The 15,847-nt window shown below is 37.1% G+C and overlaps 1 protein-coding gene across 2 annotated transcripts; it reads right to left on the minus strand.

Moving 5' to 3' along the window:
• Nucleotides 1–862: 862 nt before the first annotated feature.
• On the minus strand, nt 863–15,569 carry LOC309492048 (synaptotagmin-16-like). Of its 2 annotated transcripts, none has more exons than XM_082191064.1 (5): nt 15,457–15,569; nt 12,874–13,311; nt 7,808–8,020; nt 2,223–2,539; nt 863–1,336 (listed from the first exon to the last, which is right to left on the minus strand). In XM_082191064.1, the coding sequence occupies exons 2-5, from the start codon at nt 13,196–13,198 to the stop codon at nt 878–880; spliced, it is 1,314 nt and encodes a 437-aa protein (XP_082047190.1). In that variant the 5' UTR covers nt 13,199–13,311; nt 15,457–15,569; the 3' UTR covers nt 863–877. The 2 variants fall into 2 exon arrangements, with proteins under 2 accessions (XP_082047190.1, XP_082047189.1); XM_082191063.1 differs by lacking the exon at nt 15,457–15,569 and adding an exon at nt 14,296–15,425.
• Between the last annotated feature and the right edge of the window lie 278 nt (nt 15,570–15,847).

Below are 15,847 nucleotides of genomic sequence, written 5' to 3' on the forward strand. Positions count from 1 at the left end.
AAGTCTGGATGGTCCCTTTCATCTTTAAGACTGAGAACTCAATGTCTGTTTTCTCCAAAAACAAGATGAAATGTGGACTCATCTTGTGAGTCCACATTTCCACTGTGTCCACATTTCCACAGCACACATTTCCACTGTGTTTTTTTTGGGGATAATCTGAGATGAGCTCAGGGCCAGAGAACTCGGTGGCATCTTTACATAAAATTGATGTATAGCTTTCTCCTTGAAATATAAATACTTTGCAATCTTGAATTGTTCGAGAATTCTCTCCTGAAATTTGGCACAATATGATGAGCCATGACCCATCTTTGCTTGCAAAGACTGAGATGCTCCTTTTATACCCAATCACGATACCCTCACCTATTACCAGTCCTCCTGCTTATTGTGGACAGTTTAACTTGGATATTCTGTAATCTTTTCACTTTTATTTTGCCTTTCACAACTTTTATGGAATGTGTTGCCGCCATCTAAAAAAAATAATATATATATATATATATATATATTTACAAATTACAATTCATTTTCCCATAGTTTACATCAGGAAATACTGTCAGAGTAAACTGTTATATTGACATCTTCACTGATAACCATTGTTATCTTGTTCATTTATTATGGATGGATGGATGGATGGATGGATGGATGGATGGATGGATGGATGGATGGATGGATGGATGGATTGACGGATTGACGGATTGATTGACGGACGATAGATAGATAGATTTTTTTTTTGTACGGTTGACCTAACATCTAATCTAAATATATATTTTTAAAAAATCTTTATTTAATACATATAAAATTGTGGTGGGGCAAAAAATAAATAAATAAATAAACTGGCCCAACCACACCAGTTTAAAAAAAGAAACAAAAGAGAGTATTATCATAGCAATTTACACACCTTGAGATTACATCGTGGCTCCAGCAGCAGCGTGATCTCGAACCTGCCTGTGTGTTGTAGCCTGCTCAGTCTGTACATGGCCTCTCCCATCATCCTCTCCCTGTTCATCTTCCCCAACGCGTACAGGCGGAACCGCAGCGCAGAGGAACCCAAATCCCCTGGCTCTAGATGCGTAAACCGGAAAGTCTCCTCGAACCTGGGCAAGGAGCCTTTCTGCACGGCCGTCTTGTGCCTCTGCCGTTTCCCAGGTAACAGCACCACGTGCACCTGCCAGGAGTCCATGCCACTCCGAGCCTTGTCTGGAATGTCTTGGGCCAAAATCACGGTGACCAGGAGCCTGTGGGTTTCAGCCCGGTAGTCCAGGGCAATTATGAGGTCGCCACATATTGAGATGTGTCCACGAGGAGAAGAGCTCAAAGGGTGGGACGGAGATTGTTCATGCTGTTAGAGAGTGGAAAAACACACACACATACTCAATGCATATATAAACAAACAGATCTAAACACACACTCACACACATCATACACAACCTCCCACCTCTTACACCTCTCTTAACTAAGTGAGAAAGATTTTACTGTGAAAACCTTATACATGAACACGAGGTGTTTCCATCAGCAATGGCTATGAGAGCTATAGAGCAGACGACTCATGAATATTCATTAGAATTTAGTTCTCATAACTGTGAAGATCTCTGTGGAGAGATTTAGAGGATCTAATTATAAATGGAAAAGTTAAAACATAGACATTCAATTATGTATAAATCTAAATCTCTTATATTTCAAATGTTTAAAAGTTTGGGGCTGGTAAGATTTTGTTTCGTTTTTGAAAGAAGTCTCATGCTCACCAAGGCTACATTTATTTGATCAATAATACAGTAAAAAACATAATATTGTGAAATATTATTACAATTTAGAATAACTATTTTTTTCTATTTTAATATATTTAATCCCGTAATGTAATTTATTCCTGTGAGGGTAGAGCTGAATTTTCAGCACTATTACTCCAGTCTTCAGTGTCACATGATCCTTCAGAAATCAGTCTAATATGCTGAGTTGCTGCTCAAGAAACATTTATTATTATTATCAATGTTGAAAACAGTTGTGCTGCTTAATATTTTTGTGGAAACCGTGATGCATTTTTCAGAATTCTTTGATAAATAGAAAGTAAAAAAACTAAGAAAAACAGCATTTATTTAAAATAGAAATCTTTGAAACAAATACAAATGTCTCTTTTGATCAATTTAATGGATCCTTGCTGAATAAAAGTATTAATTACTTAAAATTGTGACAGTGTATGTAGGAAGTATAAAAAGTATAAGCACACACACCTCAGGGCTCCATGTAGGGAAACTATCCGTAGCCCCACTGTTGTCATAGCCATGGTTGTCAACTGCCAGGCTCCTTTGTGGGGTTTGCCGCCCCATGCTGCCCGGGCGACTGCCCTCATACCTGGGTAGATCCTCCAGACCGTCCCCTGTGTCCTGGGAGCCCACAGAAATCTGCTCCGCCATCAGAGAGAGGGGGTCTGTGGGGGTTCGGCCCTCAGGAAGAGGGCTCTGCGATAAGGGGTCTCTCGGCTCAGACCCAAAGCGTCGCCTGGTTGAGAGGGGATCTTGAAAACTCTGGACACTGTTTCTCTCAGCTTCTACATGGAGAGGGAGAAAGAACGAGACATAATTATTTCATATGCCTAAACTAATGTGTTGTCGGCTAACACTTCATAAGTGTCCCATTAGTTACTGTTAGTGAATGCATTAAAGGGATAGTTCACCCAAAAATATAAATGTTGTAATCATTTACTCACCCTCATGTTGTTCCAAATCTATGGATGCTTGTTTCTGCCACAGAATAAAAAATAAAAGTCAATTCTGACTTTTTTTCTCGCAATTGCGAGTTATAAAGTCAGAATTGCGTGATATAAAAGTCGCAATTACGTGTTTTATTCCCCCTCAGAATCTGACTTTATAACTTGCAATAGTGACTTTATATCACACAATTCTGACATTACTACTCCAAATTGCAAAAGGTCAGAATTGCGAGATGTAAACTCACAACTGTGAAAAAAGTCAAAAAGTTTTTACATTTATTTATTACGTGGCGGAAACAAGCTTCCATACAAACCTGGTAGCCATTGACTGCCATAGTTCTTTTTTCTATACTATGGATTATGGAAGTCAATGGCTACTATACAATACAACTGTACAATACAACAATTTAATAAAAATACCACTGTTCATTGTTAAGCTCAGGTCCATTAAATAATATTAACATGAATAATGTATTAGTAAATGTTGAAATCAATATGAATCACAATTGCTAAATGCTTTAAAAGTATTTTTTATTGTTAGTTCATCTTAACTAATGTAGTTAACTAATGTTAACAAATGGAACCTTATAGTAAAGCGTGTCATGGTGAATAGCTAAATAAAAAAAATCGCACAATGAAGGAGATACTCGGAATGTCTTTTAAAGGGGTGGTTGATTATGATTTCACTTTTCTAACTTTAGTTAGTGTGTAATGTTGCTGTTTGAGCATAAACAACATCTGCCCAGTTACGACGCTCAAAGTTCAAAGCAAAGGGAGATATTTGCTTTTAAAGAAATTGCTTTTTAAGGACTACAACAAACAGCTGGTAGGGACAACACGACATTCCTCCTGGGTTAGTGACATCACCAACCCTAGAATTTACATAAACCCCGCCCCCTGAACACGATTTATAGATTATTAAGACAGAATATGCTAATAATGACTAGAAGATAACTACACATCAGCTACATAAATTCATCAACTAACCATTGAGAAATGTCCTTGTTGCATTCTACATGTTGTCACTTCTTCTTGAGTCTCTCCATCATTTACTCCGTTGACATCATCTGACTCCGGTTTGAACATAAAAGGCTAAAAGTTTTGTAATTTTCAGTGCATGTCTGTGTGATGTAAAAGGACACCAGCTCCGCCCTCTGTGCCGGGAGCAGCAGCTCATTTGCATTTAATGGAACAGAAACAAAACGGTGCGTTTTTGCTCACCCTCAAAAAGTGACAACTTTAACATGCTATATAAAAATATCTGTGGGGTATTTTGAGCTAAAACTTCACATACACACTCTGGGGACACCAGAGACTTATTTTACATCTTGTGAAAAGGGCATTATACCACCCCTTTAATCTGATAACAAACACAATAAACAGAAGAAACACAACCACATCCACACTGATGTCAAACATGGGAGTTTAAACAATCCAGGACAAAGAACTGACAGGAACTGAGGGCTTAAGTACAAGGGCAAACAAAGGAGCTAACAAGATAATTAATGAGGGACAGGTGAATAGGATGAATGGATGAATCAATGAAACACATGGGAAAACTGGGTCAAAGGAAAACAGCCAAACAGAAACTGAACAAAACAGAACATAACCCTGACAAAGTGTTACCGAAAATTGTATTGTTTTATCTACCCTAAACCCTAAAATTCCTTGTCATAAATAAAAATACAAATAATGTAGGTAGTCCAGGTAAGTCATAGGAGAACATATTTTTTTATTTTATTTTATTATTATTTAATTTTCAAACTGCAAGACTTTTGATTGCAGACTCTGGTGTCTTGGCGAATCTGAGCAGTTTGAGACATCTTTGAGACCTTTGCTGAAACTCCAAAGGAAGTTCCCATTTCTGAAGTCAGGAGAAAATTGTAAAAGTCTCCATTTAATCTCATTCCTGTCTGCGAAACAACTGAGATATTGATGAGACCTCATTTGTACATTTTAATTCCACTGGGTGAGTCCAATAAATGGAGGGGCTATATTTAGCAGAAACAATTTAGCAGTAGACTTTTGATGGAGGGCTAATGACACAATTAACAGCTCTGACACACACACACACACACACACACACACACACACACACACACACACACACACACACACACACACACACACACACACACACACACACACACACACACACACTTCCCTGAACGTTTAGCAAATGAAATTTTATTGACACATAATTGTCATCATAATTGCAGGACAAGCTCATTTGACCAATCAGACTCCCCAGAGCAGATGATAATGATGGTAATTTACGGCTTTAAGTGCTTGACTCTGTGAATTTCACTGAATGGAATCTGTTTCAGGGTACAAACTGTTCTACTCCACAGCAGCGAACAATTAACTGCAGACAGGTCCAGTCGCTTTGTTACCATGCCAACCGGAAAGACGCTTTTCCATAGCAACTGATTCTGTGATGACCATTCCGAGAAATAAAGCTCCATACAGCAAGAATTTAATAGACACAAACAGCCGACTGGAAGCTGTTTTAGTTGTGATATGTCACATTATAACGTACAGTCAGTCAGAGATTAGAGATGTTGACTGAGTATTAGGGAGATTAACAGTGATGTGACAAGAGTCACATTTATAAATATCTATAAGAGGCGTTTGGGTTTGTATCACCTTCTGAAACATAGGTTAGCTTTATTCCACAAAACACTGGTCAGCACAGTGACACTATACATTTCTGTTCAATTGGAAAAATAATTTTGGTTTACCACAGTGTTACTTTAGTATTATTCATACACTATTATAGTATTTATTCATATTTTGAATTAGCTTTTATTTTTATATTTTCAGTTTTCATTTGAAGTTTTAATCATTTTGTTATGTGCTTTTGTAATGTTTTATTGATTTTGTAAATTTTTATTTCAGTCTTAGCTTTAGTCATTTTAGTACTTCAACCAAGACAACATTTCATTCTGAGCAAACATGCTTAGTTTTATGAATTTATGATGCTTGAGAAGCTAACAGCAAATTCTATCAGCCATTTCAACGGAAAGATGAAGGCTGTGATTTTAATGTTGCTCAGGTTAAGGAATACTTTAAGCCTAATCTTTTTCTATCAGTTTCCATCCCTTTAAATATGCATTGATCTAGCTAATTTGCATAACAATGGTACACTGACAGTAACATTTAATGCTGTCCTTTTAATTTAATTATGTCTTTTTCACGATTATATATTATAACATTTCAATAAAGACATGTATTGTTGTGATATGAATAATAAAACAAACACTTAGGTTAAAGCATAAGGTTGGGAGGCAGGCAAACATATATAAATAAATGATAAAAATGAAAGATAAATAAGGGTTTTAGCTGCAATGGTATCTTCTCATTTATTTGAAATTGTCCTGTGACATCCTATGACATGCTAATTTTGTATATCTAATTTTAAATGTTGAATATGAGTCCACACATACAGTACACCACATATACACTATATTGCCAAAAGTTTTGGGACATCTGCCTTTGACATGTGACGGGCACATGAACTTTAATGACATCCCATTCTTAATCCGTAGGGTTTAATATGGAGTTGGCCCACCCTTTAACAGCTTCAACTCTTCTGGGAAGGTTTTCCACAAGGTTTAGGAGTGTGTTTATGGGAATTTTTGACCATTCTTCTAGAAGCGCATTTGTGAGGTCAGGCACTGATGTTGAAGGCCAGGCTCGCAGTCTCCGCCCTAATTCATCCCTAAGGTGTTCTATCGGGTTGAGGTCAGGACTCAAGTTCCTCCTCACCAAACTCGCTCATGTCTTTATGGACCTTGCTTTGTGCACTGGTGCACAGTCATGTTGGAACAGGAAGGGGCCATCCCCAAACTGTTCCCACAAAGTTGGGAGTATGAAATTGTCCAAAATGTCTTGGTATGCTGAAGCATTAAGAGTTACTTTCACTGAAACTAATGTAGCCTGTGGGCCGGGTTAGGATTAGGATCCTTTAGTTCACTCTCTTTCCCTGACTCTTTATTTTCATGTTGAATCACGTCCCTAATTGGGGGGTGGAGCAGGCATTTAGTAAACCATTTAACGCGATGGAAGCAGGCTTATATATAGACACCTGGGGTCCTTAGACCGGGACCGTGTCAACTTACTGCTGGCTCTGGTGTGGTGAATCAGTGATTCAGGTGCTGTTTTTGAGTTCAGGTATGTTCAAAAGCGTTTTCCTTGTCTGTCGTTTTCACTGGGGTTTGGTATGCCAAGTGAATGTTTGTTTTAATAGTGAGTGGATGAGCCGACACTGACTGAGCCGCGGTGCTCCACCACCAAATCCCTCCTCCACCAAACTTTACACTTGTCACAATGCAGTCAGGCAAGCACCGTTCTCCTGGCAACCGCCAAACCCAGACTCGCCCATCGGATTGCCAGACAGAGATGTGTGATTCGTCACTCCAGAGAACACGTCTCCACTGCTCTAGACTCCAGTGGCGGTGAGCTTTACACCACTGCATCCGACTCTTTGCATTGCACTTGGGGATGTAAGGCTTGGATGCAGTGGCTCGGCCATGGAAACCCATTCCATGAAGCTTTCTAGCACTGTTCTTGAGCTAATCTGAAGGCCACACGAAGTTTGGAGGTCTGTAGCTATTGACTCTACAGAAAGTTGGCATCTTCTTCGCACTGTGCACTTCCACTTTGTTATAGCACTAGTTGACCAAAGGAATATTTAGTAGTGAGGAAATTTCACGAATGGACTTATTGCACAGGTGGCAACCTATCACGGTACCACTCTTGAATTCACTGAGCTCCTGAGAGCGACCCATTCTTTTACAAATGTTTGTAGAAGCAGTCTGCATGCCTATGTGCTTGATTTTATACAACGGTGGCCATAGTAGTGATTGAAACACCTGAATTCAATGATTTGGAGGGGTGTCCCAATACTTTTAGCAATATAGTGTATTATGATCAAACCCTAACTTTCAGTGAAGATTCAAGATGGACCAAATGGATTATATTATACATTTCAATTAGATCACTAATCATCCACATGGGCCATTAGTGCTTGGACCCCAGTGATAGCCGCTTGTGGCTATATTTATATATACATTTATGAGCAAAGAAGAGAATGTAGGTACGTACCTTCACAGTCAGACAGCTCTGTGCTTCCTCCTTCCTGGTCAGACAGCAGACGTTTAAATTTGTGATGTGGCCCTGGTGCGCTCTGGGTGTTGAGCTCCGTGACCCCTGAACGGAAGCTTTGTGAGCGGGAAACGGAGATCTCAAACTGCTTTGCTAACTCATCATCGCTGTCTGATAAACTGGAAATATCATCGTCATCGCCGTAACTATTCACTGCAAACACACACATGGACGGGGACAGAAGGACAAACAAAGAAACAAAAAAGAGACAAAAAATTTGACAAAGATCAACGCAGAGAAAACGTATGACCTTCCAGTTTAGCTACAGGCAGAATTTGCAGCCAGAATTCCAAGGTAATTCTATGTGGTTGCTAAGGTGTTCTGTGTCACTACTGTGCCATTGCTATACTAGGTGGATTCTAGGGCTGGGCTAGGAAAGTTTATTTCTTCTGCTGAACGCAAAGGAAGATATTTTGAAGAATGTCGGTAACCAAACAGTTGATGGACCCCATTGACTTCCATATTAGGAAATAAATACTATGGAAGTCAATGGGGTCCATCAACTGTTTGGTTACCGACATTCTTCAAAATATCTTATTTTGTGTTAAGCTGAGGAAAGAAATTCATACATGTTTGAAACAACTTGAGGGTGAGGAAATTATGACAGAATGTTCATTTTGAAGTGAACTAATTCCTTTAAATAATTCCTATTTTCTCCAACAGCCCAAGAATACATTCAGGCCTATAGAATGGTGCGTAAAACAAATCCATAAGGGAAAAAACTGAAAATAATAAATCAACTCCATAGCAGAATCCAAGTGATCAAGGGCTTAGGGCGTTCCATTTAAACACATTACAAGGGCTTTGCCAGTAGTGGGCACTCGTGTAAAGTAAGCAATGACGTACATCCGAGTGAGCGAGACGGAAGGAAGTTAGTGAGGACAGGGCATAAAAATTAGACTTAAACTCAGCCCAGGTTGTTGCCAAGTAGCCTAAGTCAAAAGAGTCCATCCTTAGACATTCTGATTCCTAGAAATGGCTCCAGTCCCTTGTTCAATGCAAGTCTATGGTTTGTTTGTTTTTTGGAGAAAATCAATAGTTTGATTGCTTAGAGAACCGAAAGTAAACCTCTTCTAAGTAAAATCTTCAACCACCACCACCAAATTTAAGGGTCGTTTTGATGAATCTCTTATGCTCACCAAGGCTGCATTTATTTAATCAAAAATACAGTAAAACAGTAATAATGTGAAATATTATAATATAAAATAACTGTTTTTCATTTTAATGTTTTTCAAAACGTAATTTATTCCTGTGATCAACGCTGAATTTTCAGCATCATTACTCCAGTCTTCAGTGTCACATGATCCTTCAGAGATCAGTCTAATATGCTGATTTGCTGCTGAAGAAACATTTATTATTATTATACAGTTATGCTGCTTAATATTTTTGTGTAAACTTTTTCAGAATTATATGATGAAAAGAAAATTCCAAAAAACATCATTTATTTAAACAGAATATTTTGTTACACTAAACATTTTTTTTTACAGTTTTTGATCAATGTAATGCATCCTCGCCAAATAAAAGTGTTAATTTCTTTCCGAAAACAATATCGTGATCCCAAACTTTTGAATGGTAGTGATGCCTTAGCAAGCACCATTAAAAACAACTCAGATAAAAAACAAAAAAACCTTACCTTATAATGATACAGGAAACTGACCACAATAACTATTTTTCTATTCTGTTCCATTCTATTCTACTCCATTGAAAAATTTTAATTGAATTGAGTGTGTAGACAAGCACGTCTACCATATGCACCTAATCACACGAGAGTGGCCAATTAGTCTCTTTGAGTCTCTTTTTTTCTCTCTCTCACCCATCATAGTTCCACATCCATTCATTTCACTGCATTTCGCTACATCATTCACTCTCACACACACACACACACACACACACACACACACACACACACACACACACACACACACACACACACACACACACACACACACACACACACACACACACACACACACACACACACACACACACACACACACACACACACACACACACACACACACACACACAAAATTAAGCCAAAAAGCAGCATAGGAGGTTGCCATGGTTACCGGTCCCTCATGCTGAAGTGTTTTCCTTAATGTACATTCCGTACAACATAAATTATACCTTCTGTATCCGTGTGGTTCCAAACAGAGGAGCTCAAAAATAACTGCTGCAAAAAGCCCTTCGAAACAAACGTCCTTGTAGATTTCAACTGATGGGCTTTTTATATGAAACTATATAAATACCTCTCTGATTCAGTAAAACATGTACTAAACTGCTACATTTCAGTGATTAATGTTAATAAATAAATTTGTTACATTTTTAAATATAGTTAATGTATTATAAACAAATATGAATTAACAATAAAGAACAGAATAAATATGAATCAAAAAGCATTTCATATTTCTTCCCCCCAAAAAAGAAAAGGTTTTCGGTTTGCATATGGATATTGGTGAGGCATATTATGGATATGGTTAAGGATATTGGTTTTTTTAAACGAATATGATGCTGCTAGTTTATCTACTGTACATTAGCATCAGACTGTCCATCTTTCCTTATGTATTCCATTAGTTTATTACAATCGCTAGGACACATTTCTCAACACTTAGGTCACTAAACTCTTCACACAGTGAGCACAACATCAACCTATGAACTGAAAATTATTTAACATTGCTTTGGCACAAATGCATTCAATGACTACATCTTTCAGATGACATGAATACATTTATACTCACTTAGACACAAACACCACCTAAACTATATATAACTACAGGCCAATTTGCACGTTTACATGCTCTTTTCAAAATTGTTAAACTTAAGTTCAAAACCTAACATAATACAAAATTGAATAGGACTGAAATTTGCTACATTTCTACAGTAATACCTCATTGAAATATATTATGAATCTAAAAAATGTAATACTATTAAAACAATGAGATGTAGCTGAAAACCACAGATGTTAGTCTTTCAATTGTATTACCATCTAATACAATAATTTTGTCCTGTAATGTAAAAATAGACTATGTAACATACAGTATACTGCAGTTAATTTTTTTTTTTTATTACAAAAGCAAATGTATATTGCTGCCTGTTGTTTGTGTTTTTAAGCTCGTTCTTTTATGAGTGACAAAGTGAGTTTGTTTGGTGAAACCTTTGCTAATGTTATGGCAGAACGAGTTGATTTAAGACATGTATGAAGTGTTTTGGTAGTCAAAATCAAATTCTAGTGCATTTCAAATGTGAAATTAACCGCTGTGCCGAGCTGATAGTTAGTTAGGAGAACAGTTTGAAGAAAAAGTGACCTAAGTATTGAGAAATGTGTCCTAGCGATTGTAAAAAATCAAATCAAATCAAAAATAAATAAATAACATGGTAACAACTGCAAATGTACCTGTTTATTGATAGGTGACAAACACGCCCACATCTTGCTTTAATTTTTTATTCCTAGTAATTTCCAAAACTCAGCCCCATTGACATATTTCTATCCAACCCCTTAAAGACAAATCAAATGACTTTCCTACATTTACTGGTTAACTTTAAAAAAAATGTAAACAAGATATTTTTCAGAATGTTCAAGATGAACCAGTGGTGTTTCTGTATAGATAGACTATGTATGATTAAATATGTGTGTGTGAGTGTGTGTGAGGGAGTGAACATGGCATGTGTATTTGATATGTGTGTACAGTGTATTCATGTGTAAATATAATGACTCTGTTTGTTTTGAGAGGGCGTTCTCAGTTTACTGACTATATTAAATATCCAGAAAGATCACACACACACACACACACACACACACACACACACACACACACACACACACACACACACACACACACACACACACACACACACACACACACACACACACACACACACACACACACACACACACACACACACACACACACACACACACACACACACACACACACACACACACACACACACACACACACAAGTCTGTGTTAAATTGAGTGTCTGTGTATATAGTGCCTTTCCAAGGAACAGAATTTCACAGAAAAATAAAAAAATTTTGATTGAAAAAACAATCACAATGCAGTATGAAGAATCTAAATAAAAGTAATACAGATATCTTAAAGCTAAAGCTAAAGCTAAACCCATAACTGATATTTTGAAAAAATATTACGAAATATGCTAAATGTTATATAACAGAGAACTGGAGCCCTGGCTGATTACCGATCAATTATATTTGTATAGTACAGTTTCACGAAAGAACACTTAAAAGCAGCTTTACAGAAAATCGACTTATTTTGAAATGTGGAAGTACCCTATTTATACGCTAATAATGATGTGCACTAATAAATCATTGATAATAATCCATAAAATAAAAGTCAATTTTGATTTCATGGTGACTTTACCACTAGAGGTACACTGTAAAAAAAAATATGATCAATAAGTTATATGACAACATATGTTTTTAAATTGTTTTAACTCATCAAACTAAGTTAAGCAGTTTTCAACTTTTTTTTGTTATACAAGATTCAACCCATTATTTAACCATCCAAGTTGATTGTACTTAAAAATTTAAGGTAGTAACATAGTGCCGTAAACAGTAAAACTATTTGTGCTACAAACCACTGTTTTTATGATTACGATAATACATTTGAATAATATATGATAAATACCAATTTGCAATATCAAGCAGTATAACGGACTGGTTTAGCCAGATGACAACAGAAGCCTTGTACATTCAAGTTACAAATTGCCACGTCCGCTCTTATGTTAAATATAATGGATTGAGTAAGCCAAAAGTTACTGTAGCAAGGAGGAAAAACTATTTAAAAAAACGAAATAACACTAAAATTATCAAGAGGTAACAAAGACAGTGGTAACAACGACTTATACAGTAAGCATGTCACCCATTTGTGACAAGAACAGAACCACAAGTGATGTCCAATCTAAAACGGACAGCAGACTCAACAAAAAAAATGGAGCAAGAAGACGGACCAATCCACTCGAACACCTGTCAACCCACATCTTACCAGCATCAGAGCAGCGTGACGCCTGCAGACTCCTCCTGCTCTCCAGCTCATCTGTCTCTTCGCTGATGGGAGTCAGACGCTCCATAGAGGGGGCATATTCAAACCTGTCGCCCTGACCTCGCAACACCATGGAGGACACATCCACTCCAGATCCATGAACAAGCCTCAAGTTCTGCTCCACTTCTGAACTCTCATCTTTCACTGAGACCTCAGAGTCACCAGCTTGGCTTTGGCCGGGGCGGCGGAAGCCGTTGGAGAAGGCGTCTGAGATCTGAGCGAGCCACGAAGAGAACGCTGGGATACCTGACTGAGGAATGTCTGCCATTCCATCAGATTTCAAAGTGTTTTCCACAATGATCTGAACGCTTTCGACAACAGCTCAAAAGTAGGCCTATTTTCAGATGCACAGAAGACCCAGTGAATTCCCTCATGTTGTTACTGTTTTAAAAACAAAATCAATACAAAACATATTCACTTTGAGAACATGTTTACTGCTATAGTGCACCTAACAATCACCATTTGCGTATGCACAGCAGACAGACATCAAATGTACAATTTCATTCAAAGTTAACATTCAGCAACCTGATGAAAACCTTTTTAAATAATACTGTTTAAACGGTTTTAAATGGTATTAAAATTGTGGATGAAACCAATAATCCAAACTATAATTGGGTGATTTTAAAACTCTCTTTAGACTATTTTGCCTAAATAAAAGTAAATAAAAAAAAAACACAAAACTAAAATCTTTTATTTTAAATGCAACAAGTGAATTAAGGCATCACAACATTATAATGTAAAGGTTTCAAAAATGGATTTTCATTTTGAGATTTGCCAAAGATTGCACTTAACAGTGTTATGAAATAATTTTTTAAAAAGATTAACAGTAACACTGTACATTACAATAACGTCTCATTAGCTAACATTATTTAAAGCATTAACTAGCATTAATTAACATTAACTTACAATGAGCAATACATTTGTTACATTATTTATTAATCTTTATTAATGTTACTTAAGATACAAACATTGATTTTAAATAGGTCTATTAAATAATATTAACAGATACAACATATTATTATAATAATGTATTAGTACATGTTGAAATAAACATTAACTAAGTTTAATAAATGCTTTAGAAGTATTTTTTCATTTTTAGTTTCTTCATTTTAACTAACGTAGTAAACAAATGAAATCTTATAGTAAAGTGTTACTAGCTTAGCTTTGAGTGAGAGTTAGATGATGGCAAAGGTCATTTAAATGTAAAAAATATGGGAAACTAGCATGCACAATTAAATACCAATATATTTTTAAAGAATCTCAAATTTGAGCCAATAACTGATATGGAAGTGATATATTGTGCATCCCTTTATAGTATATATATATATATATATATATATATATATATATAGTACAAACACTTACCAGAATGGCTTCCTCAAAAAACAAAACAATCAATTACTCCATTTAGAGCTCCTGCACCTCTGCAACTTTCTGCTTATAACAAACCTTCAGTCAAACCAGTTCAGCGGCACCTGAACGCATTTCGTTGATCTAGACTCGGGACACCTCGCACAACAGACTGACTGAATATTTACTAAGGGAGCTGCTTTTGAAATAGCACGGCAGAACTTCCTCCAACACCCAGCTGATATACTGACCATGTAATGTGTGTATGTGTGTGTGTGTGTGTGTGTGTGTACAGGTTTGTGAGGGCCAAATGGAACCATAATATACTTATATATAAAATATAACAACCAACTAGTGAGGACATTTTACTAGTTAAAAATGCTTATAATTCGGCCAAAACTTGTTTTTATTTAAATCGAGTGTTTTGCACATGTTTCTGTGATGGGTAGGTCTGGGGGTAAGGCAGAGGTTGGGTTAGGCCATAGAAAATATCATTAACCTGATATAAACTCAATGGAAGTCAATGCAATGTCCTCACTAATATAGTTAAACAAACATTTGTGTGTGTGTGTGTGTGTGTGTGTGTGTGTGTGTGTGTGACCAAAAGGTGCAGAGTTTAATTGTATGTATAACATGTTTTCCAGGAGAAAGGGACAACCCATAGAGCACACAGAGATGTGCGTGGTTCAGTGAATATATTATGCAGATAACATGCCTGTCTGCCATTGGTCATCAAACACACATCCCCACCCCAGACTATTATTTTTCATGTGGGATAGTAGAAAGTATTTTAACAATAAAACTTTGTTAAAGTCACCATGAAATTAAAATTGCAGTATTTATAAAAAATAGTTTAACTGTGCACATCATTATTTAATTTTTTTTATCATGTGCCCTGATAATCTTTAATCACAATAACTTCCCCTCCCTCTGGCAGCAACTCTTCTCTTCTCTGATGACACGTTTACTGGCGCAAGGGTGGGACAACCTGTCACTCACTTGAGATCGACCAATAGCAAACCACAACCATCCCACGTTGAGCATTTCACTCAGATATATGTCACGATAGGGAAGAAAAGACTATGATAACTTCTGTTTCATGCGAGTTTGAGTTCACCGTTCACAAAATAGAGCGAAGGAGTCCGCAAAAAAGTTTGTCTGAACAATATTACTGACCCAGTCCTTGGTGAATCCCAGCACGGTCTCTTCGTTTGCGCCGGCTGTACTGCTCGAGGCAGGGCAGACCTCCAACACGAGCGAAACAAAGCTTCTTATTGATGAAGAGGAAGAGTATGACCAGCAAGACGACAAAGATGCCCACAGCTGACAGGAAGCCCACCGCCTCAGGAGTGACTGGTGAGGGAGTAGACACACAGAAACACTGATCAGAATTATATTTTCAATCCCCTAAACCAAACCTTTATGCATTTGAACATTTTATTTTCTTACTTAGCTATTTATTTAAATGGTTTCCTCTTGGGACCTGATGTACCAATGTTACAATCCCTGTCTTGTTTCCCCTGTTTATACCCCAGTGTTTCCTGTGTTCTTTGTCAGGTCTTTTCGT

Source organism: Leuciscus leuciscus (assembly GCF_965113295.1).
Source record: "Leuciscus leuciscus genome assembly, contig: HAP1_SCAFFOLD_874, whole genome shotgun sequence".
NCBI classification, from domain to species: Eukaryota; Metazoa; Chordata; class Actinopteri; order Cypriniformes; family Leuciscidae; genus Leuciscus; species Leuciscus leuciscus.